The sequence below is a fragment of the Raphanus sativus genome, chromosome 4, assembly GCF_000801105.2.
Source record: "Raphanus sativus cultivar WK10039 chromosome 4, ASM80110v3, whole genome shotgun sequence".
Taxonomy (NCBI): domain Eukaryota; kingdom Viridiplantae; phylum Streptophyta; class Magnoliopsida; order Brassicales; family Brassicaceae; genus Raphanus; species Raphanus sativus.
This window is the reverse complement of record NC_079514.1, coordinates 7,870,270-7,894,890: the sequence shown is the minus strand read 5'-3', so window position 1 is coordinate 7,894,890 and position 24,621 is coordinate 7,870,270. Positions and strand designations below refer to the sequence as shown.

At 33.1% G+C, this 24,621-nt stretch overlaps 3 protein-coding genes and 1 long non-coding RNA gene across 8 annotated transcripts; 3 read left to right on the top strand and 1 right to left on the bottom strand.

The window, feature by feature from the left end:
* Window positions 1–6,905: 6,905 nt before the first annotated feature.
* On the top strand, window positions 6,906–9,060 carry LOC108852849 (uncharacterized). Of its 4 annotated transcripts, none has more exons than XR_001949609.2 (6): window positions 6,906–7,349; window positions 7,443–7,556; window positions 7,637–7,732; window positions 7,816–7,899; window positions 8,420–8,547; window positions 8,657–9,060. It is a non-coding gene; the product is annotated as an uncharacterized LOC108852849 (long non-coding RNA). The 4 variants fall into 4 exon arrangements; XR_001949610.2 differs by having other exon boundaries at window positions 6,908–7,349; window positions 8,420–8,514; XR_001949608.2 differs by having other exon boundaries at window positions 6,914–7,349; window positions 8,420–9,060.
* Window positions 9,061–12,867: 3,807 nt separating this feature from the next.
* On the bottom strand, window positions 12,868–14,343 carry LOC108853022 (probable pectate lyase 4). Its single transcript, XM_018626491.2, is given in 6 exon segments — window positions 12,868–12,938; window positions 12,941–13,049; window positions 13,052–13,090; window positions 13,253–13,391; window positions 13,496–13,599; window positions 13,682–14,343. Coding segments are annotated over 6 exon segments (1,116 nt in total). The 5' UTR covers window positions 14,336–14,343.
* A 2,584-nt stretch (window positions 14,344–16,927) lies between these two features.
* Window positions 16,928–20,186, top strand: LOC108850169 (11-beta-hydroxysteroid dehydrogenase-like 3). Its single transcript, XM_018623745.2, has 6 exons — window positions 16,928–17,137; window positions 17,499–17,691; window positions 18,520–18,605; window positions 19,151–19,282; window positions 19,585–19,713; window positions 19,758–20,186. The coding sequence occupies exons 1-6, from the start codon at window positions 16,955–16,957 to the stop codon at window positions 19,962–19,964; spliced, it is 930 nt and encodes a 309-aa protein (XP_018479247.1). The 5' UTR covers window positions 16,928–16,954; the 3' UTR covers window positions 19,965–20,186.
* A 971-nt stretch (window positions 20,187–21,157) lies between these two features.
* LOC108849662 (ubiquitin-like-specific protease ESD4) lies at window positions 21,158–24,268 on the top strand. Of its 2 annotated transcripts, none has more exons than XM_018623252.2 (9): window positions 21,158–21,912; window positions 22,007–22,083; window positions 22,170–22,263; window positions 22,346–22,444; window positions 22,734–22,823; window positions 22,927–23,046; window positions 23,394–23,497; window positions 23,768–23,840; window positions 24,016–24,268. In XM_018623252.2, exons 1-9 carry the CDS (start codon window positions 21,298–21,300, stop codon window positions 24,076–24,078), a joined length of 1,335 nt encoding a protein of 444 aa, XP_018478754.1. In that variant the 5' UTR covers window positions 21,158–21,297; the 3' UTR covers window positions 24,079–24,268. The 2 variants fall into 2 exon arrangements, with proteins under 2 accessions (XP_018478754.1, XP_018478753.1); XM_018623251.2 differs by having other exon boundaries at window positions 22,004–22,083.
* The last annotated feature ends 353 nt before the right edge of the window (window positions 24,269–24,621 follow it).

Sequence of the window (24,621 nt, the reverse complement as noted above, 5' to 3'; positions counted from 1 at the left end):
CTATTGTATGTATAATATATGGTATTATATTTATCACCAACTATCATTTTTCTTTACAACAAATTCACTTTTATAATACTTTCTTACACATTTTCATTCAAACTACTGTATGTATAGTATCTGGTAATATATTTACCACCAACTATCATTTTTCTTAAAAGTCTTAGAATTTCAAATAGAAAACAAATCACTTCACATCCAACAAACTCATCAACCTATTAAATCGCATATATTAATTCTCTGCAACTAATTACAGTGATTTTATGCACAAATCGGGCACAAAATGTTAGTTTTGGAGTGTTGTAATTAGTTGGAGAAAATACACATATTTTAATTATAAGTTCATACAATCACATACAATAATTTGTATTACCTTTGGTGGAAAAGGAGAAGGGATTGAAGCTTGAACTAGGATTGAAGCTTGAATTGGTGATCCATCAGACACCATGACCCAACAATCATAATCATTCGGTGAAATCAGGTCTGATCAACATTCATATCAGAGGCCATAACCTAACAATTATAATCATTCAGTGAAATCAGTTTTGATCAACATTTATATACACAATGAGATCCGCTAAGTTCAAGTTTGATCAACATTCATATACATATTGAAATTCGCTAAGTTAAGTCAGAGATTTAATATGATACCTTCTCGTTTTAGCGGAGATGTTGAACTGGGATTGAAGCTTGAACTGGTGATCCATCAGACACCATGACCTAACACTCATAATCATTCAGTGAAATCATGTCTGATCAACATTCATATACACATTGAGATTCGTTAAGTTCAGGTTTGGTCAACATTCATATACACATTGAGATTCGCTAAGTCTAGATTTAATGATGACCAGACATATATAGTGTTTGTAATCTTGATTTTACAGGCACATTATACACAATGAGATTCGCTAAGTTCAGGTTTGATCAACACTATACACAGTGAGATTCACTAAGTTAAGGTTTGATCAACACTATACACATAGAGATTCGAAAGTTCAGGTTTCATCTACAAGTATATACACCATGAGATTCGCTAAGTTCAAGTTTGATCAACACTATACACAATGAGATTCGCTAAGCTGAAATATAAGAAGAGCTACATAAACCACAGTGATAGAGTATAAAAGACCAGAAGATATAGATTATTTACCTTGGTAAGGAAGCGAGATGGGTACTCATACTCGGTAAAGACATTGAGTTCATCTTAACTGGGTTTGAGGGCAAGATATTTATCTGCTGCCAATTGCTCTCCAACCTGGAGCATCATATGAAATAAAATCAATGATCCAGATAAAATCAATGATCCAATGAAGGTTTTTATAGTCAATGATCCAGTTTCAAAGGTCAAAAACTTTATTAACAATGACTCCGAACTATTGGTAACCTGACTCAACTCAAGAACGAGACCACCTCACATTAGATTGATATGTTAACTTGATGATCCATTTTCTACAGGTTTGTTTCTTCACCGTCGTAAAGCAGAGATAGTGGATTCACTAAGGAAGTTAGTTTTTCTTTCTTCATCATCCTAAAGAGAAGTCCAAACCAAAACCCTCCCGTTTATTAGATATTCAGTAGTCATATCTTCCGAAATTACAACCTTTTTCTCCTCACTCAGGTCCACGTTTAAATAGATCCTCGTGACAAAGTGACTGCACGTTACCAGGTACGTTTTTGTTATCTATTTTCAAGTTTCTCCTTGGTATTTTGTAGTGGCTCACTATGTATGTTCTTGCAGCTGGTCTACCCATCGGAAAGAGAAGTGATGTTGTTTGGGGATTTCAAGCAGAGAGGAACTTTGTTGCCCAAAGCTCCCAAAGGTTGGGGATGGCGTACTGCACTGCCCTTCGATGAGCTCCTGAGCTTCTCCAAAATGGGACTCTGAGAGTTGCAGCTGTGGTTCAGCTCGTCTAGAGAGAAACTCATATTGTGTGTAGAACAAAAATTCATATGTTGCAGAACAAAAATCTTTGTTTTGGAAGTTATTTAGCATCTCTCTTAATAATGATATATTTGATATTTGTGTTCACGCACACCAATTAACCTAATGTGCACACTACCACAATCGAATGGTATGTCGATGTAGCACTTTAGGATCGAATCCACAGAGACCAACTCTTACACTTTATTTCTATGGGATCAAAATTAAGCTAAGACAAATATGGGGTTTTGATTTAAGTAGTGACGTGCAAGTAAAGTAAATGATTGCAAAGAGTAAATTCAATTTAAAGAGAAGCCAGTCTAGGGTTACTTCATCGGGTGCTAGAACTTGTGAGCTAAACAATTATTCAAGTGCTAATAAGAACAGTCTAGAACTCGGATCACTCAAGTAGAACAGTCCACTGTCGTGGTACTGCTCCCTATGCTGATCAATCTCACCGTCTAACTGTCGTTGAGGTGAGAAGCGACAACAAGCTATAGAGATCAGGTCCGATAGGTTCACAGAACACCTTAATATCTACTTTCGCTGATTAGGGATGCAATGCTCATTCAAAACAGATCTAGCAACCTAAGCAATTTTGATGATCAGATTAACCCTATGATCTAACATTAAGCGGCCAGTTTAATGCAAGCAGTAAGAATGGTTATGAATGAAGACAATCGAGTGATTCACTTATTTATGTTTAGCTCACAAAATCAACACCCTAGAACCCTAGACAAGCTAGCCGACTACTCAGCCATGAACAGAGAAAACACAGAGTTCATAGATGAATAATACTGCATAAATATAACAGAAACAAAGAGAGGGTTCAGGATGATCTTCTCTAAAACGAGAGAGAGATCCTTCTCCTTTTACAAGGTATGAAATCACAAAAGCAAGTCTCCAATGGTTTCTTCTATCTAGAATAGCGTAGAATGATAATGAGAAAACAGAAAATATGATATATCAAAGCCACAGGCGGCTGGGAAAGAAAATAGGATAATTAGGGCAAATCCCGAAATAATAGTGGTTTCCATAAAAATCTATGCCGCTGGAATAATCACTCGGGTTGTTCCGCTCGATCAGGAACAATCATCAGACTGTTCTGCGTGAAAATCACAAAACTGCACTGTTTTCTGCCTCTTTTGTTCCAGCAGGTCAATCTCCCATCCAGTGCAACTCCAGACCTGTAATGACTCGAAAAGGACTAGAAAGACTCGATAAAGACTTGAAAACCAATTAGAAAACATATATACAATGATGTATAAAACACCATATATCAATATTACTTAGTCAAACTATGACTGTGTTTTGTTGTATAAATATATATATAAATGACTCAGAAATGAATGGAAGAACATATAAAATTTTCAGAATGGAAATGCTTGTAACTAAAGATTTTCCTTCGTTACTTTTAAGAACAAGAGAGGGGATCCTAAGAATGGAAAGTCTAGACTATGAATTGACATGTGGCCAACTGATTATACCAAAAGGTTATACTGTTACATAATGAGAGCAACATAGTTGAAAACAGTCATATTCTAGTTTTATATGCGATAATGTCTTTGTGTTTACTACTATCCAGTCCAGATGCTTCTCAGTCAGAGGGTGCAGGAAGTTGCTGCCAACACATGCAAAAAGTGTTGCCTCATCAGTATTGCATGCGCGTGTAAACAGGGATTTGGGCTTCCGCATGGTGCACCCTTCAACAATTATTATTGCCAAGACAATGTTCAGAACAATATGATGGGAGGCATTGAAACCATGTATTTGACAGAGTCATCTCAAGCTGAAGAAAATGGCATCTTTAAGCCTGTCAGGATCAGTGTTAGAGGACAGCACATAGATGGACTTGCCGGCATTGGATGAGAAGCCACATTTGTACCACCACCTGCTTGGCCTCCTACACCTTTTGTGTACTCTCGGGTCCCCATTAACAGAAATGGTCAGCAACCTCTAGCTAGTGATGGTTCGGAAGGTAAAATCGGTCAAAGTGAAGAAATTTTAAAAGAGGGCTTGACAGCTCTAGTTGGGCTGAGCCAACAGCCAAGGGACAAGCGGTGTTGGTAATTATACTTGTGGAGATCAAAACGAGGGAGGGCACAGCAGTGGGGGGACTGTTGGAATGAGTCATGCTTATGCTTCAGTCAATAAATTAATTCCATGAGTGAAACCGGTTAATGTGACATATCAATTTCTAGAATTACAGAAATTAGTGATTATTACCACCATTTTACAAAGAGTGTAATTTTAGAATTTCAATATAATTTATACTTAATTTTAATTTAATCACAAAATACATTATTCTTATAAGTAATTGTATTGATCTCAACTGTCATTAGTTAAATAAGTGTACTTAATAAATAATATAAATGTATTTTAATTATGTATTTAATTTGCGTGAAAAATGTTGAAGTGACACTTTTTGCAAAAAAAAAGAAAATAGTTTTTACTTTTTATTTTTAGTAAGGTATATTATAGTGATTAAAAGTTATTTAGAGCATAGTTTATCAGTTAATCCTTTTTTTTTTGAAACACCAGTTAAGCCTTATTTATATGATGTTTTCGATGCTAGGTAGTTTATCTTGTGACTACTAATGAAAATATATGTTAATTTTTTTTAATTATTGTTGAGCTACTATGGTAGAAGTGAATTAGCTTAATTTTTTTTTGATCAAATTTCAAATTTATTGATCATACAAAAAAATGTTATTTACATACTCCTATAGCTTGTAAAAAGAATAGCTTTAAAGCTGAGATCTAAAAACTAAAGTGTGATTTCAAACCATCTGCTAAATAATCCCTCCAGCTTGTGACCTGGCTTGTACCTGAGAGATACAATTCTATTCCTCACTGCCTTGTCTATGAGTCTGCGAAGTTGATCAGTAGAGCTCCGACTTTGTTGATGACGCCTTGCATTTTTCTCCCTCCATATGTGGTACACTGTCGTTTGGAACAGCATCTTTGCAAGAATGGTGTCAAGGCTCTTACCCTCCAGTCGCTGCAGCCTGTTTACAGTCCATTGCCAGTCCGGATTGATATTCCTTCCCACAAATTTTCTTGCCAGAGGTTCCCATATCGTGTAGGAGTATGGACAAACGAAGAAGAGATGATCTCTTGTTTCATCCCTCTCCCCACAAAGCTCACAGCCCTGAACAATTCCCCAATCCCTCATCCTATCTCCAGTAGACAGCCTGTTTTTGACGGCTAGCCAGGTAATAAAACAAAACCGTGGAACTCCTTGTGTAAACCAGACCACTCTGCTCCATTCCACTTTACTTTTCTTGACTCTAATCTGGTCCCATGTCCTCGCAGCTGAAAAGACAGGCCTGTAATCATCATCTCCATGCTTCCACATTATAACATCTCGTCCTTTTTCAGGTGCTGGAGGCTCAATACCTGGTTTGAATCTCTTGTCTTGTCGGTTTATATTCAGCTGCTTCAGAACAAGAACGGCTCTGGGATGTTCTGTCTGAAAAGAGAAAGCAGATTAGGATCCTGTCCCGACAAAAGGAGTTAAAGCTTAAGGAAGTAGAAGAGGCAGAATTAAAGGTAACATCAATTTTATCCAAGGATGAACCAAAAGACAAGTTTGAAATGATAATGATAATAATAATAATAATAAATTGTTTGTTGTTGTTGTGTTTTCGGTTTCAGCTTATTGAGAAGGCAGCAATCGTTCGTGGTGAACAAATCCAAGTCTAATGTCTGAAGTCTTTATGTATTCAATATCTCACTAGCTCTCTCTATGTTTTTTTATAAGTTGGTATGCAGTTTGTGTTTCACTGTCTTCTAAAACTGATATGTAATAAGTGTGCTACTTGGGGTAATAATCTATATATGCTAGTGAAGGAATTTGATATGTTTTGGAATCTATGAAGTTGTTTGAAGTGGGCGTAAAAAACAAGTCTCTGATTTAACATTCATAAATTGAAGTCGGGTACAAATCTCCCTCTAAAGCTTATATATGTTAGTTACTTGACTTGTCCTTCGCATGATAATGAATGTTGTGTCAAAAATAAGCCTTAGTGTTTGCTTTCTAAAGCCTCTCAGGGTTAATATGAATTGCACCACCAAACCAGATCCATTGCTACACTCCTACTATCGTCCTGCTTGTCCCCTTTCATGATCTCTTGAAGATATGAGCATGAGGATAGAAATATGGTTTTGTTTTTGAATGAGAACACAACGTGCCGGTGAATGGGATTTGATCAACGATACCCCATGAGTATCGAGAAACATATGGTGATGTTAGGGGATGTCATGTACTTGGATACGAATATGAGATTACTAGACTTGAAAAGAACATGTTATTTGCGAAGTTGATCATGTGAAGTAATAATTATATGCGTAGGTTAAACTATACAGCGGGAATATGGATCCTAGCCATGAAGAAGAACATTTATATGTAGCAATCCTCAGCTCATCTTAATTTTTTTAGGTGCTGCTCAGGGGTCTGCGATCGAAAACCAAATACTGAAGCTGATTCTGGATTTGGGAGGAGTAGCCAACATGGAGAAGTCAGGAAAGAAAACCTAAGGAGAAAGAGTCGAGGAAAAACACTCTATTATATTAAAACAGAAGTCATGACTTTTAATTCATGTGTGATTTTTTAAAAAATAGACTACTTACTAGACTTGGTCACACTGTATTTTTTATCTATTATTAATCTTTATATTAAATAATATCATTTAATATCTTCATTTTCATTTAAGATAAAAATAAATATTAATTTAAAAAAATTCTAACAAAATATTTGAAAATCTTTTCAGAATCTTTTTAAAATCTATTTTCGAAAAATTGATTTATTTAAATTTTAGTTGTAATAAACAAAACAAATTACTAAAAGAATCGGGATTATAGTAAATTAAATACAAAATAATTCTGAAGTATGTCATTTCTAACAAATCTGACATCTATCTTTATATATAAAAGAAGCTTTTCATCCCTCTTGGGGGATCCACGTCGGCAGACATGTTATCAATTAGGTCATCCGCGCGTCGACACGTGTCATCATAAATGAAACGCAGCGTCTCTATTTTTTTCTTCCGTTCGGGCTGTATTGCGCTTCGTCTCACTCTTTGTTTGTGGCCCTTTGTTGTGCGGCCAGACGAAACTTAACTCGACGCGAAATCCTAATCCGTGTGTTGATCCTCTTTTTGTTTTTCGTTTCACTTCGATTGGCGGAGACGATCCAGTTTCTGTAACTGAATTCGGTGTGATTGCTTCATCTTTAATCCTATTAAATTGCGGTGTTCAGTCGGTTATATCGTGTATAAATAGGTAGTACATCTTTAGGATGTTTGAAAAAGGTTAGTGGAGAAGACGGTGGTGGTGGTAGCCAACATCATGACGGCACTGAAACTGATAGGAAGAAGAAACGTTACCAACATCACACCGCTCAACAGATTCAACGTCTTGAATCGTATTTTCTTCTCTCTCTCTCTTTTCTTTTCTTTTTTTTTTCTTTTTTTTTTTTTGATTCAGACACTCTTATAATGGTTTGAATCTATTGCAGGAGTTTCAAGAATGTCCTCATCCAGATGATAAGCAGAGGAACCAACTTAGCAGAGAATTGGGTTTGGCTCCAAGACAAATCAAGTTCTGGTTTAACAGAAGAACTCAGCTTAAGGTAATGTGTCTTAATCTCTCTCTCTCTTTTGTGTGTTTAAAATTTTGTCTGAATAAGATTTGTTGATATTTTTTCTGTAGGCGCAACATGAGAGAGCATATAACAATGCACTAAGAAGCAGCGGCTTCAACGACCTCAAGTCTCGCGGCTTCAACGGCCTCTTCTCTCAGATCGAGGTTCCTTTTTATTACCTTCTTCTTCTCTTTTGAAACCAAGATTTGAATATTATCTGACCCTAGGATGCATCATCTGACCCTAGGATGTAAGGGACAAGCATCAGAAGTCGGCACCAGCTCCTCTGGTTGTGAGGGAGAGTCCACTCAGATATAACAAAAATCTTCAAGTAATCACAGATTCTACTCTTTAACAGACTTGCGTTTAAAGTTGTTTTTTTTTCTTTTCATGTGACTTTAGTAAAGTGAATGTTTTCAAGCCATGCCGGATTATTCTACATGGGTGTAGTAGTTCTTATTGATGTAAACAATATCCTCATCATAGTCACTCTGATGAAGGTTATTTACATTTTTCTCATATTGCTGAGGTCTTGAAAAATAATGTTTGAGATTCCCCTTCTTATCAGATGTCAGACTGATTATCCCCACTTGCATTGATTGCTGAAGTTGGCTTCTTACGCTTCTTCATATATTACTATTTGATCAGACAGTTTTGCAAACTTTAGGCCAATCCTGAAATTTAATATTATGTTAGCTTCAAGAGCTTGGCATATTTCATGGTCGCTCTCACTTTGTGTTATCATTAGTCTGATGCGTCTTCTGCTAATAGCATCAAACATTCTTACATTCTTACATTCTCAAAGATTTTTTTATCTGAAGCCGTGAGTTGTGTTTTTTTTTTCAACCAAGCTTTTTTCGTTCGGGAGACGTACATGCCGCTGTTTCGTTGCGGCCGAGTGTGAGTGACCAGTTTATCGGAGGGAAAGCTTAAGACACAAAGTGAGGTTGACACAATCATGACAATTTAGAATGTTGAGGTTCTGATGTTTCACGTTTCATGGTCACTCGAGATTCTGTTGATCCTGAACCGCTATCCCTCGAAATTACAGAGTCATTTGACTAAAATAATAAAAATCTTTGATGCAGGATTCCACTTCCTAACACATGGAAACTATGACACTTTGTTGTCCTTAAAGTCTTCATCGTAGTGTTTCAGATTTAATCTCTTTTATAATATGGGTGGTAATGGTTCGAGGATTAACACTACGATGAAGACTTTCTTACTCTACTGATCAACTGTCTGATGCAATAGCTAAGAGAGTTTCTTCATTTTCGATTTATCATGTTGTCTTAAGGAGTTGTACTTTTTATTGGTGTATGAAATCATCTTTATTTTGTTTGACTCAACGATATTGGATAGGTTAGTTTGTGTTGATTTGTGTCTCCTACATTTGTTGCATAATGGTGCATGGTTATACTTACTCTGTATATGAATGCTACAAGATTGTTGTCAAGAATGAGCCTGAGCAGCTTCGCTTTTGATGCCAGTATTGTTATATGTTTATTTATTCTTTCATTTTATTTATAAAGGTGTGGCTACTCTTGGGAAAATGCGAACTATAGACCAAGTGAACATTTAAATTAAAACATTTCTACATTTACCGAGATTTCTTACAATGTTGAGACCGAAGGTAACCATCAGAGCTCAACAGGGTGGTGAGATAAGAGCCTGTGTAATTGTCTTCAAAGGGAGCGCAAGCTTGGCCGTGGTGTGAGATTAACTCAGTGAATGTCCTCGACTTAGCATCCATATCACTTAGTCTTAGTTGATCATTGGCCAAAGATGGACTCACAATCTCACTACTCGAAGTGTAGACAAATAGACAAACCAAACAAAGATGGTAAACAAAAATTAATTAATTATAGGGGTATCTCTTCTTTTACAATAGGATAGCAAATCATTATTAGTTTACAAATTAGTCGATAGAAAACTTAGCAATTTGGTTTTCTTTTCCATTTTAATTTTTATCTAAGAAACATATTTTGGTGAATAAACATTGATTAATCGGAAGTTAAAGTAAACATTTGTTTTACCATGTTAAATATACACCCGAATTTTATTTTAAATAAAGGATAAGTTCTAACAAATAATTAAAATATTTAATAAAAATTTAATCATATTTTCAAAATATATAATAAATTTAGTGTATATGGGATAGTCAATCTTAAAAATATATTCGAAAATAGTGAGTAAATTTTATTGTTAAAAATATAATTTATTATTTGGATAATAAGTTTATTTAGTATATAAATATAATAATATATGAAATTCAGTAATATATTTATCTGAATAATAATAATTAATATTATGTTTTCATTGTATTTACCAAACATAAATTTTCTGTAACATTGAACTATGTATTTACTTTTAATTTTTATTTCAAGAGAAAGAAATGGACTAATCTATCAGTAAATTCAAAAGTATGTACAAAAGAGAAAATAAACCTAATGTTTTAAGTAGAAACCTAACCGAAATAAGAAAAGTTCTTTTCCATTTGCTATATATATGTATTAAAATTTGAGCAAACATTTAGGAAACTATATAACAATTACAACAATGAAAATATTTTTTCCTGATACAAAGTATGCTCTCTAACAAAACTAATAAAAATATAAAAATGTTAATTTTAAAGTATACAAAGATGAGATGGGGATGTGTTTGCCACAAGTATTAACAAAAAATAATATAAGGATTGATTCTATACTTGATGTTTCAAAACCAAAAATATACAAAATATTTAATTTAGTTTGAATAATCTTCAAAGAAACCAATTTCTACTGATGAGTCCTTTAAATCTTGACAGCAAAAACATCTTGGTAGCTAATCTAGAATGGAACATAGAAACCATTGTGAGTCTTTTGGAAAGGCTTTACGACTGCTGAGAACCTCGAAAAGAGTCATATACATAAGTTGTTCGATACAAATTATTTAAAACATAACATTTCACATTGTAATGTCATAGAAGCAAAAAAAAAAATCAAAACAAAATATTTCTTACAAACAAATTAATTAATAAAATAATATATCTCAATACTAACCAAACGTTCATTACACGACGTTTCTATATTGAAAAAGAAGTGTTATAGAACTAATCTGATCTTTATAATTATCACTATTAATAAATGGAAAAATTATTGGAGTTGGTTTTACTATGAGTAGGTGAGTAAAAAGTGCTTACATCATCGACCACTACTCAGTTTTCACACTTTCCAGTTTCAATGTTTTTTTTATTTTAATTAGCTTTGATTTACTACCTTCTTTGCATTCAATATAACATTTTACTTTCAATAAAAAAATGCAACTTCAAATAATCATTACTTCCACTTCAATAGCATGTCGAATGATTACGAATTCTACATAAAATGTAACTACTCTTATTACATATATAAAGAAATTACCCACAACCAGATCCTTCTGAACCTAATATTACAAACCACAACTAACACACCGAATATGAGATCAAAATTTTGTAAAAAGAAACAACATCAAGACCATTTGAAGCCCTCACATCATATCAATACCACTTCTTTTTAATATAGAAATAACTATTATCTTTTTTGACAAAAAACTATTGTAAACAAGCAAACATATTTTATCACATATAATTTCTCATCACCAGAAATTTTCTAAAATACAAAATTTATTATCATACATATCTCAAGCAAATGCAAACCTAAAACACAGCTACAAAATCATACAAAAAATAATAACTTACACCACAAGTAAAATATATCCCGCCCGTAGGGCGGGCCGACCCAGTTATATTAAAACAGAAGTCATGACTTCTAATTCATGTGTGATTTTTTTAAAAATGGACTACTTACTAGACTTGGTCACACTGTATTTTTTATCTATTATTAATCTTTATATTAAATAATATCATTTAATATCTTCATTTCATTTAGATAAAATAATATTAATTAAAAAAATTCTAAACAAAATATTTGAAAAATCTTTTCAGAATCTTTTTAAAATCTATTTTCGAAAAATTGATTTTATTTAAATTTTAGTTGTAATAAACAAAACAAATTACTAAAGAATCGGATTATAGTAAATTAATACAAAATAATTCTGAAGTATGTCATTTCTACAAAATCTGACATTAATAAAGAAACTACTATATTGAACTAAATATGATAAAATTATTTTAAATCTCAGTTCAAAAAAATAATTTTAAATTGATAAGTTCAGTATATATTTTATTTTTATAAATATAAATATTTATTCTAAAATATAATATTTTTGGTAGAATGGTTTAACATTAATAAAAACTATATAATACATGTATAAAAAGTTAACTTTTCTTAAAATAAATACCCGTACGGTTTGTGCGGGTCAAAATCTAGTTTGAGAATTAAAAATAAAACGTGGTGGCTTAAGCTTTCCCTCTGTGCTGGTAGGTTGTATATAAATATCATGAGCCAGTCTTATGCGTGAGTAATATCGACCAAGAAATATCTTGAGGGATATTTTACTATGAGGACAAACCTATGGACCAAGTTTCACACAATGATTGCATTTGAGGATCAAAGTGATGCTTTTATTTGCTCCGATTCAGTTTTCGCAGACTTGGATGATTTTGAAGATGTTGAAAGAGCTCTTCATACTCTGATTCAGGAAAAAAAACGTAGAAAAAAAAAGATTTCTTCAAAATGTGAAAATCTAAAGACTCCAGAGATATAATGATGTTTGAAGTCTGATCCACTCTGATCCAAGTCTAATGTTTGAAGTCTTAGTGTATTCAATATATCCTATGTAATATAAGTTGGTATTCAGTTTGTGTTTCACCGTCTCTTAAACTGATATGTTTTATGTTTGACTATCATATGACGCTGTAAAAGCAAAATCATTCAAAGACCACTTATCATGACCTGAACTGGATTCTGGTTTTTGAAGAAAACAAGTTATTTCTCATTTCAGCTCTCGAGAAGCTGAAGGAGATGGTTGAGTTCAGAAGCGCCAATGCAAGGATGACAATCTTTTTTATGGTTAATTCAAGAACCGTAAATTCTCAAACATGGCGGCCAAACGCATGAAAATGGCATCAGAACAAGCATAGTCCTTCTAAGTATCCACAGATTCATTATTATCTTTCCATACAATTGATTTTATGGCTAAAATGTTTGGTTTATTTTGTATTTTTAAACAACGCTAGTTAAGTTCAGGATACTTACAAATAAATAATTAACTTTTCTTTTAGTATTGTATCACATACGTACGCATATTATATTATATAATATATATATATATATATATATATATATAACAATGACCTTGATTCAAGGTGATCAACTGATTAGCAAACCCTGCCGGGTGCGCAATTGAGAGGACCAGCCGAGGCAGTAAGAGCAGGGACTTGAGCCCCGGGGCCACTGGAAACGCTTGTCCACCTCCGTACGGCGGCGGGACGCCCGCTCCACCAGACGCCTTGAAGAAAGCTCCGTTGATGAAAACGTCCTTATTCGTACTCCATTTTCCAATTTTTTTGCAGCAGGACTTTTATCCATTCTCTTTGTCACCTTGATATTATACAAAACATGTATTAGAAGAAAACAAACGTAGTTTTGAGTATTTATACATTCTTTGGGACTTAAAATCGTTGATATTGAGACTATATTAATAAGCCTAAAAAATAAATAGATCCCATCATATTAAAGACTTGGTTGTTTTTTTTAAGAAACCTCTTTGTGTTCTTTTCTGTCAGGAGCAATGAAGTGGTTGGCTTCACTATAGATAGTAGGATCAGCACTTCCTCCAATTGCATACAGATTCCATTTGTTGTACATATTGTTTGCTACATGCGCATACCCTCTTCTTACCCTGCCATGTCATCGTTCACATATCCACCTCAGCATTTTCTAATCTACTAATCATAATTTATATTATCACAAGAAATACATATATTTAATATTTTTCATACGTACCTAGGCATTCTCTCGGTGAGACCCGGTCCAAATACATTAAATGCAACTGTAACTTTCATATTCTTATCAGCCATATGTTGGTCAGAATGTCCGAGCAACATCGCCTTCGTAATAACATTTCATCAATGCTCAATATGTTTTAAAGTTACAATTTCATGTAAAAGGTATATATATATATATACTTACTTTCTGGTGATTTATTAAACGATTATTAGAAATCGTGACAGCCGTAGAAGATGTAACCACATCGATCAAACCATCTTGGCACCGAGATAAGTGACAATGATCGATCCAAACATTACTAGATTGAAACACGCGGATTCCGTCACCATCAAATCCTTTGCTCAATTTACAATCATGGATAGTTAGCCCATGTATAATGACATTGGTCGCACGTTTGATCGCAATGCATGGTCCGTTGCCAATGTCAACTTTTGCTCCTCTCCCGTCTATCGTCTTGTGGCTCGTCACTTCGAGCTCGGTTTTCAACCTTATGACCATGTCACGTTGGAATGTGATCCATAGTGGTTTAGGTTGGGTCGCCCCAAATCTTAAAGTTCCGGGTTTAGGCTTTCCAACGTCATCTGCTGGGCTTGTAACCACGTAGATAGGCCCTTTGCTGCCCCCTTGCGCGTTTTTCCCGAACCCTACCGCGCATCTGGCCAGGGCTTGACGGTTAGTCGACCATTTAGCGTCTCTTCGCCAGCAAGCATCAATAGGGTTTAGTGCTGGCGCGGCGAGGGTGGAATTACCACCATCAGTATAATTAAAAGCATCTACAAGAGGAGAAGAGAAAGTTGCAAAAAGGAGTGAAAATGTTAATAACACGAGAGAAGCCATTTACTTTGAAGATGTAATATGCTTGAATTGAACTATGTGTGTGTGCAAATATCTATGCACGAATCACAGCATAGATGTGAGTTAGCTAGAGAATATACGTTCGTATCAGTATCTATATGTAGATATATTATATTTGCATTCATAAATGTGACTTTTATGTATGTGTAAAAGATGATGTGAGGGAGTACGATACCACACACAGATGACACTTAGCGTAGCGTTGAGTGTTTAAGAATACGCTACATGTTAGCGCTTCTCGGCGTCGCCCTATAGCGTAGCGTCTACAAGACGTTCGCGTGCGTTTAGATGTCTTCACATTCTTTTATACAAAATATATAATATGATAACTGATTAAAATATATTTTATATGTTAACAATACGTTTCCAAATAATAATAAAAGTTAGCATAATATTTACTTAATAAAATAGAACTATCCAAAATTTGTTAACAATCGGTAAGTAGAGTTTTTTTAATTTCTTGTTTCGTTCTAGGAATAGATCTTATATCCGCCAGGTTTTGGTTGTAGAAAATGAGTCTTTTATGTTGGCTTTTGGTTTCAGTATTTTGATAACTTTTTTTTTGAAAAATATATTATAGTTTATGAGTAATATGTTGATTGAAATGGGATCTATCGATATAATCTCCTAGAAGGAAAAAATAATTTAGAGTCAAACCTCTAAATTTAAGAGTTATTCTTGGGTCCACACCTTAGAGTGAATATGTAAGTTCTCCAACCAATAATATTTCATTATTTTATATTCAGTATCTTTTAAAAAATGAAACAAAATATTGTCGTATTATAGTATATTTTCTAAAACTTAAAATGTAAAATAAATAAAAAAGATAATAGTAGTTGCAAAAAATATTTTTTTAATGATTTTTAATTTTGTCAGCAAAAGACTAAACTCTAACCATTAAATCATAAATCCTAAATCATTGGATAAACCCTAAACTCTTGGATAATCATTTAAATTTTTGAATTTCTTAAAAGATATTTTAACTGAGTCATCAAAACACTGAACCTTAAATCGTAAATTTTAAATTCTAAACCCTTATATTTTTTTATCTTTTTTTTTTTAAAACATAGTATAATTTGACGATGTTTTGTTTCTTTTTTAAAAAGATATTGAATATTAAATGACGAATTTTTATTGGTTAGTGAATCTACATGTTTAAATCTTACGGATGAACCCAAAAATAACTTTAGATTTAAACTACTACTAGATCATAACCGTCCGACTGGGCGGGTTTTATTTCTATGATATATATAAACATTTCAAAAATTACAATCTAATGGTTCTATTTTTACTAATTAAGAAAACTAGTTTAATCATTGTATTGTAACAGGGGCGTCGGTGAAATATTGTGAGTCGTAAACATTTTAGTAATAGTTTTACAGAGTTGTATACCTTTAATAATTTATTCATATTTTTAGTTAATTTATATATTAACATATTTCTTTTTTGTTTATTTTTTGAAAATTATTTATTTTACAGTAGTTTTTATGAATTATTAGTAATTTTATGATATTTTATTTTCTTGAAATTTTATGTAGCAAATTAATATATACGATATATTAGAATTTATGTTTTTATTTTCACCGCAAAGAAACAACAACCATAAATTGTAACAAAATATTGTTGTTCACTTTATTTTATATAAAATTAATATGTCAATTATTTAAAGAATTGGATCAGATTATTTTATATAAAACCAAATAAAAATCTAAGTTGGAATGTTAGATTTGTAGAGAATCACAGTTGATTAGTTTTTTACATGTAATTATTTCTTCAAAATTATTGATTTCAAATCAATTAAGCAAACTGAATATATTCCTTTTGCAGATCCTAAAACATATATATTAATAAATTAATTGATTTATATTTCTTTATCATTATAGTTAATTAATTTTAATATTTGATTTTAAATGAAGTGGTAAAATCTGAAAATAAGAAAGAAATACAAAAAGAAGTAATTAATTTATTATAAATGTAAAACTAAATGTACAAATAAAAAAAAGTATTTAATCTACTATCCATGTTTCCAAACAAGCTTCATTTAATTTACTATCTTTGTTTCCAAACATTTCAATTTTGTACTTCAGTTTTAATAGTATAGATACATATATATTAATCACAGAAAATCCTTTTCCAACAATAATGTAACATGAATACAACTATCATCATTTGATTTATATGATCATGGTCCAATTTTCTTAAGTAAGTAGAAATCGATCCGTGGTGATGCAACGTGTCCCATGTTACTTAGTAATATATACTTTTGTTTCATGGATTAAGTAATTAGTCCATGCATGCAGCGATGTATAATTAGTATTTAAAAATATTATGATTGTTTTTTTTTTTTGAGAAAAAATATTATGATTGTTGTTCGTATAGATCGTGATCTTTAAATATTTTTGTTTAACCTTGACGAAAAATGTTTAAGATTCCAGTAGTTCCCACATGTTTCACACTTTCACACTGACATAGTAATTTGTCTTGTAGTATTGGGCAACTGCAAGTGGGCGAGTTCCGCGAGAAAGCCATAGAAATCAATCAACATTTTGTTATTAAATACAGGCAGAGGTCAAGTAGGAAGGTGTTCACTTGCAAATAATCATGGATATGATTCACATCATTCTCGATATTCTTCTGCCTCCTCTTACCATCATTTTCCTTTTCCTCTTCTACCCAATCTATCTTTTTATTAAACTTCTAAATTGTGTTCGTAAGCATCTTTGCGTTGAAAATGTCGCTGGAAAAGTAGTTCTCATCACTGGAGCTTCCTCCGGCATCGGAGAGGTTAGGTTTGGATTTATCAATATTATCTCTATCTCCCTTGAGAGGCATTTTTATTATCCAAAAGTTTAATTTTGTAATTATGAAAATGATGATTTATTTCTCTAATTTTCTTATAGATATATTTGCAAAATGATAAAATATATGATTTTTTAAAAAATTATATATGTATTTGCTCAAAACAAAAAATGATAGTTACTAAAATATAATTACTACGGTAAGGCTACTTAACAAATTTCTTCACATTTATATGTATACAAGGTTTTGACTTTAGAATTTGTACATAATATTTTTTTTTTCTTTTGGTCACTTCTGAATCGACATGTTTGGTTGATATGTTTTTTTTCTTCGCTGAAATAAAAAGCATGTTGCATACGAGTACGCGAAGAAAGGAGCATATCTTGCTTTGGTTGCTCGACGAGAGGATCGTTTACATCTAGTAGCAGAGACATCACGACGGTTAGGTTCACGGGACGTTATCACCATACCTGGTGATGTTACTAAGATTAATGATTGTATGAAGTTCATCAATGAGACTATAAGTCATTTTGGAAAAGGTGAGTACTCAAATACAGACAGACATAACAAACTGTTTATGTTCTTTAGATATATAATTTAATGACAAATCTGATGGGAGTTAGAACATGAATGTGTTATCGAAGAGTTATTATTAATTAGTTATCTTAAGAAGATTTTTGTTTTTTGGACAGCAGAAGAAGATATTAATTATCTTTAGAAGATTTATATATTTTTCCTTAAAAAGAAGAAAATACAGTTAGAAGGGTTCTCACAAGTTTATAAATAAAATAATAGTAATATCTTATTTTGATCGAAAATTTTATATCTTATTAGGTGAGTAGTTTTTAAAAGTTGAAATATCTACTTTTGGTAGAGTTCTCAGTTATTTGAGTTACTTACCTAATAAAGTATTAGTTCTTTGTTTTGCTTATGTGTGAGAAATTCAAGTGGAAAACTGCTAATGAAGGTGTTCAAAGCCTCTTAAACCAAATAAAATAATATTCATAAAGAAAGGCACTTACTTAAATTATCATTTTGAAATATCTAGTTAATGATAATATTATAGAGAAAATATTATCATTATATCAAAATGTTTTTTGTTTGCCTGGTAAAAATCCAAACGCTGCAATTTGCACGTACTATAAAATAAATTTAACAAAAAATATGTAAAAAAAAGCTATCAATATAGTATGCTTTTATAAGTTTTAGTATTTAATAAATTAGTTATTATCCAAATTAATTTGATATAAGGTTTCGACCCAGTTAATGTTTTTAATAATATATAGAGGTTTTATAATGTTTACGTTCCTTATTGAAGACTTAATTTATGTTGAGATTATTCTAATCAAGTTGTCATATATTGACAGTGGACCATTTAATTAATAATGCTGGTGTACCTCAAACTGTTTTGTTTGAGAGTTTCTCCCAGATTCAAGACGCCCATCCTATAATGGTGAGTTATTAATGGGCAGCCACATTCATATTGTTGTCATATAAGGGAAACTTTTACTAAATAAACGGAGAAATGCTATGCCTGAATTTATTTTTGTTCATCATTATAGACATGAAATTTAACCACTTCCAAAAGTAAATGTATACATATGTGGAAAAACAGATATAACCATTTTTGAACTTTGTTAAAACCATTTCCTGGTAACCGGCTTTGAATGTGGATGGTGATATGAGGAAAATATTATCTCATACCGAAAATAAGGACTTGGATGGTTTGAACTTCATAAGTGAACATATCATAACAAAATAAGGACTTAGATGGTTTAAACTTCATATGTGAATCGATCATTCATGCATATCCTATGAATTTCAATGTAGAAGGCCTTTGTGCTAAAATTACATGTATATTTATCATATATATATCCATACGACTATTTTCTTAAAATATATAAATTATGTGGAATATTCTGTTTTTACGTGCACATATATATTCACTTAATCCACATATATAAACATTATTTCACTTAAATTGTGTATATGTTAAAGGATACCAACTTCTGGGGCTCAACATACATCACTTATTATGCAATTCCCCATCTACGAAAAAGTAAAGGAAAAATAGTTGTGATTACTTCTGCTGCAGCAAAGATAGCTATCCCAGTGGCAACCATCTATTCTGTAAGATTTCTTCTTCTTAACATATATGAAAAATGTTCTTACTTATTTCTTCTGTTTTATTGTAACATATATAAAAAGGTTTGGTTTGCTCAAAAATATATATAAAAAGGTTTGGCTTTTCTTTTAGATTACGACATCTAATATGTTAGTTTACAAAAAAGAATTTTCACCATTCAAATTCACATTAGACCTCCATCCACACGTTAATGACTTATCAGTTACATACTTCAATAATATTAATATATGTTGAGTTAATTAATAGTTTGATAATGCTGATGTTACTTGATTGATTATTGTTGTAGGCAAGCAAAGCAGCTTTGTTACGATTTTATGAGGCACTGAGAATTGAACTCAATCCGGATATAAAAATAACGATTGTTTTTCCTGGACTAATCTCCACGGATATGACAACTCCTGAGATAATAAAAAGAGTAAGTAGTGTGTTTTGTGTTTGTGTTTCTTTTCTTTATAATAGCACGGTTCAGATTTTATAATATCGGAGTCAGTTAATAGATGCACAAAAGCAATTTTCCAAGGTGTTTGTCGAGGAGAAGAATACATAGAAACACCAAGTTGGATCAAGTGGTTCTTTTTGGTGAAGTCAGTGTGTCCTGAAGTAATCGACTCCATCTTCAACTATTCTTTCCTCCATTTTATCAAACCTTATTTCAAACTTGAATGAGAAAAAGGTACAAATACATAGTTCTTTTGGGGCATAGAAGTTGCAACCTCAATGCAAATCTTGGACTCATCATCATTGGAGTTTCGCATTATCGTTTGGGACAGTCATTTTCATAAACTTGGAGATTTTACATTTATCTAATTTAAATAGTGGTAGTTTTGTTTTGAAAACATTGTTTGTATTCGTGTCAAACAAACAAGAGATTCTTTTGCATTGAATAGTAACAATCATACTTTGAGTTAGTTCATTGCGATATATGGAGATTGAATCGAATTACCTTTATTTGAGGATCATAGTATGGATGAATATTCTAGAACAATGTGAAACTATCTCTTACCTTCTAAACTACACACATCATCAACACATTAACAGAACTTTGTTGCTTAGTTGAACATTCCATATCAAAAGGCAAAACAATTCCAAGCGATAATGACACTCCAAACTTATCTCCTTAGCCGAGTATTTCAATAAACAAGGTATCATCTATGAGACATCTTGTGTTGGTACGTACTCCACATCATAACGGAACGATAGAACATAAAATCGTCACACCATGACCGTAGTCCGTCCACACACTACTGTTTCAGTCAAGTTTTTGAATAAGTCTGAAGCTCTTTTGTTGTGGATGTCAAAATGATCCAAATTACGGTAGCTCTGGTTGTGGGTTATATCTTCTTCACACATTATATCTATTCTTCGACAACCTTCATATCCTATTGGCAATTATCTGTCTAGTGTTTACTTCTAGCATAATTATCAACAGTGAATAATTTTGGAGGCATAAAGCAACGAAAAAGAGGACAAAATACATAATTAACTTAGCTAACATAGTGATCACTTTAACAAATACAAACAAACTAATCTTATTTATTTATATTTTATTGCACAAAATATATAATGTTAAATTTTAACGAAAGTATAAATCAGTCTTGGAAGATACCAAAAGACTCCATAAATCTTGTAAGATATGGGTGGTAATAAAAAGACAATCAATTAGAAACTCTTTCTTACAATCTGATTTCGAAACAGATATCCAAGATTCATGTTTTGAAAAAATACAAAACAAAACAAAAAAAAGCAAAAACTGAACAATAATAATTTCTTAATAAATTTTCCATCCAAAAATAGTTTTATGGGTTTCAGTAACTAGCAGTAAAAATGAAATATATAGACTGTCTAGTAAAGGAAAAGAAAAAAAGAGAAAGGAAAGAGTAGAAGAAACCATTCCCTCCCTCATTTTCTGTCAGAACCCTAATTTCATTCACCGGTCTATGCTTCTCCTCTCCCCCCCAATCTCTTCTAGGGTTTAGTGGTTGACCCCTTCTTCCCTCTAATGGGTGCCGTCGCCATCAATCGCAAGCGCACCGAAGATTCCTTGAACTTCAACCAACAATCCCCATCCCAATCTTCGAACAAGAAACGCAGATTCTCCTTCGGAATCACCTCTCCAGATTCCAACAAGCCATCTTCTTCGTCGAGGATCTCGAGGTATCCCGACGCGAAAGCTCCTCTCAGACGAGAGATTCACGCCCCCAGCAGAGCCAGTCTCAGGTACAGTCTGCCCAAGCCCAGACCGATCGATCACTACAAGAGGAGAGCTTTCGATGCGTTGAGGTTCTTTACGAAAGAGAAAGAGGTTATTGATTTGAGGGATGAAGAGCTGGAAGTTGTTGTTGATTGTGATCTTGAGGAGGAGGAGGAGGAGAAGGATGTTGTTGAGCCTCCTCCTCCTCCTTCGAGTTCAATGCTTGATTCGATGTCTTTAGTTAGTCAAGAGAAGGCTACTACAGATGCAGCTTCCAGCCTCGCAGCTTATAAGAAGCTTTTGGAGAGTGCTGAGAGGAGGAACCCAAAGCTGGAAGCTTTGGGGTTTGAGATTTTGTTTAACGAGAAGAAGTTGTCGCAGCTTCGTCTGTCTCGTCCTAAGCCTCTCGAGAAGCCTCTCAAGGTGATCTGTTACTCACCACACAGTTAAGAGATGATCCTTTGCTTTTGTTGTTGCTGCTAACATTTCTGTTGTTGTGTGTTTTGATGTAAAGAAGGTGCCTGATGAACCGTTTATACCTCTCACTGATGAGGAGAAGGATGAAGTCTACCGTGCCTTTTCTGGTAAAAATAGGTATGGTGCTCTTGTTAAGAGGTTTTTTTTTTATAGCATGTTTGTGTGGTTATCTAACCAAATCTATATGTTGTCCCTCTTTTCAGAAGGAAAGTCTTGGTTACTCATGCGAATTCAAACATTGATATTACTGGTGAAGTTCTTCAATGTCTTACACCATCTGCATGGCTAAACGATGAGGTAACTTGCTGTTTCCTCATTAGAGTTCTGCATGGTTTAGAGCTTTTGAGTAACATTGATGTGTTCCTCCTCTGTTTTGTAGGTTATCAATGTCTATCTCGAACTACTCAAAGAAAGAGAAACCAGAGAGCCCAAAAAGTATTTGAAGTGTCATTTCTTTAATACTTTTTTCTACAAAAAGGTTTGTTTTCTTTTTATGTGCTCGCATGATTCTTAAGGACGGTGTCGATCTTTTTTTTTCCCTCGTATCAGTTGGATTGTTTAGCTGCTATTTTTTTTTCAAGAAGTACTATAAGCAGTATGTTTTAAGATAGTGATTTTTGCTAAGATCATTCTACCCTGTGGTACTCATTTATCTTCTGCTTCTCTATCACCATTAACATGAGCCCCCAACGCAAGCTGTGCCCCTTTTATATGTTAATGAATCCTCTTTGACTCATGTTGTTCTTTCTCTAATTGCTGTCTTTCAGCTAGTAAGCGACTCTGGTTATAATTATAAAGCTGTTAGAAGATGGACTACGCAGAGAAAGTTGGGATATGCTCTTATTGACTGTGACATGGTAATGTTTTTTGAAAAAACCTAGACTTTTAGATTCTTTTTTGTTAATCCTACAAATGCAGACCAACTTAATTATGTTTAAACCATTATTTGCCCTTCTGCAGATATTTGTTCCCATCCACAGGGGTGTACATTGGACCTTGGCAGTTATTAACAACAGGGATCGCAAGTTCTTGTATCTCGATTCACTAAATGGAGTTGATTCCAAGATTTTGAATGCTCTGGTATAATTTAATTTCCAACTCTCATTGTCTTTATTTAGTCTCCTACTGACGGATTGGAGTCCCTAGAGGGATATCAGATGCTTTGGATCTATTGAACGTACTATTCTTTATCCTACTGGTCTTCCCATACAACTTAATTGATCTCACTCATAAAAATGAAGTGAGCGTCTGTCATAGTGGATGTTGTTTTATCTTATACCATTATTTGTTGATTCTAAAATTTGTCCCTGGTCATTTCGGAGATGCCAGAAGCTATTATTTCTTTCTTAGATCAAACACTACTGTGAAAGTATTCTAAACCAAAGCAGTCCCTATAGCTGATGCTGCTACTGATATGTATGTTTCAGGCGAAATATTTGACCGATGAAGCTAAGGAAAAAAGTGGAAAAGACATTGATGTGAGTTCGTGGGACATGGAATTTGTTGAAGACCTTCCCCAACAACAAAATGGGTACGTAACTATCATTGAACTTTCTTTGTTTATGATTATTTGTATAGAAACTAGTTATGGGATCAACAAGCGTAGCTGTTCATTGGGAAGATCTTAATGGTTTGGTGTCGAAATGACAGGCATGTTCTAATACTAGCTCCTTCTGGGAGTTTAATCACCAAAACGCAGTCTGAATGGCTGGAACTTATCAAATCGCCTATGTGTTTATGCTCTTAGCTTTCTGTTGTTGAATTCTTTTTTAAATTCTTTTGCAATGTATATGTTCTTCAGGTATGACTGTGGAATGTTTATGCTTAAGTACATCGACTTCTTCAGTAGAGGGCTGGGGCTATACTTCAGCCAGGTAAGCTATCTGAATCCAGATTCCTCAATGCTACAAGAAAATTGTAATTAAAAGAGTTAACTGGTTGTCTAGGATTGGTTAAGGAATTAGTATATATATCTTAAGCATTTTATATCATGTGCATGTTCCAGGACTTTATACAAAACTGTTGACGCCTTGTATTACTTTGGTGCAGGAACATATGCCATACTTCCGGCTAAGAACGGCTAAAGAGATTCTGAGACTATGTGCTGACTGAAGTTGCGTGGGCTATTATGCATGTCAAATTTTAGGAGTGCTGTTTTGCTTTCCTTTGTTGATTTGTTCAAGCTTTAAAATTTTCTACTCCTTTTAGGCAGTGAAAGCATCTTGTCTTGTGATCTATTAAAATTGAAAACTGAAGTACAAATTAGAATTAACCATTAAATTTTCTTAATATTTACCACTTATGCCACTGGATTTTTATGCATGCCATTTAATTTCGTGATGGACTTAACTTTCGTATTTCCTCCAAGCCCATTACTACCCATTACATATGTAATGATTAACAATCATTATTTGGGCCAATGTATCTACTAATTATACATCTACTAATTACATTTTTTTTTTACGTTTTGGTAGATAACCAAAACAACGATCGTTTACGTATAAAGAATTATTATTTTGTATAGCCTTTCCTGTTGTTGTTCGTTCATTTTATATTAAAATCAAGTGGTTCAAATTAACCGACTGGTTCTTTTTTCCTATCATCATCAAGGAAATATTTTTTTTGATCAAATAACAATGAAATTTTGAAAGTAAA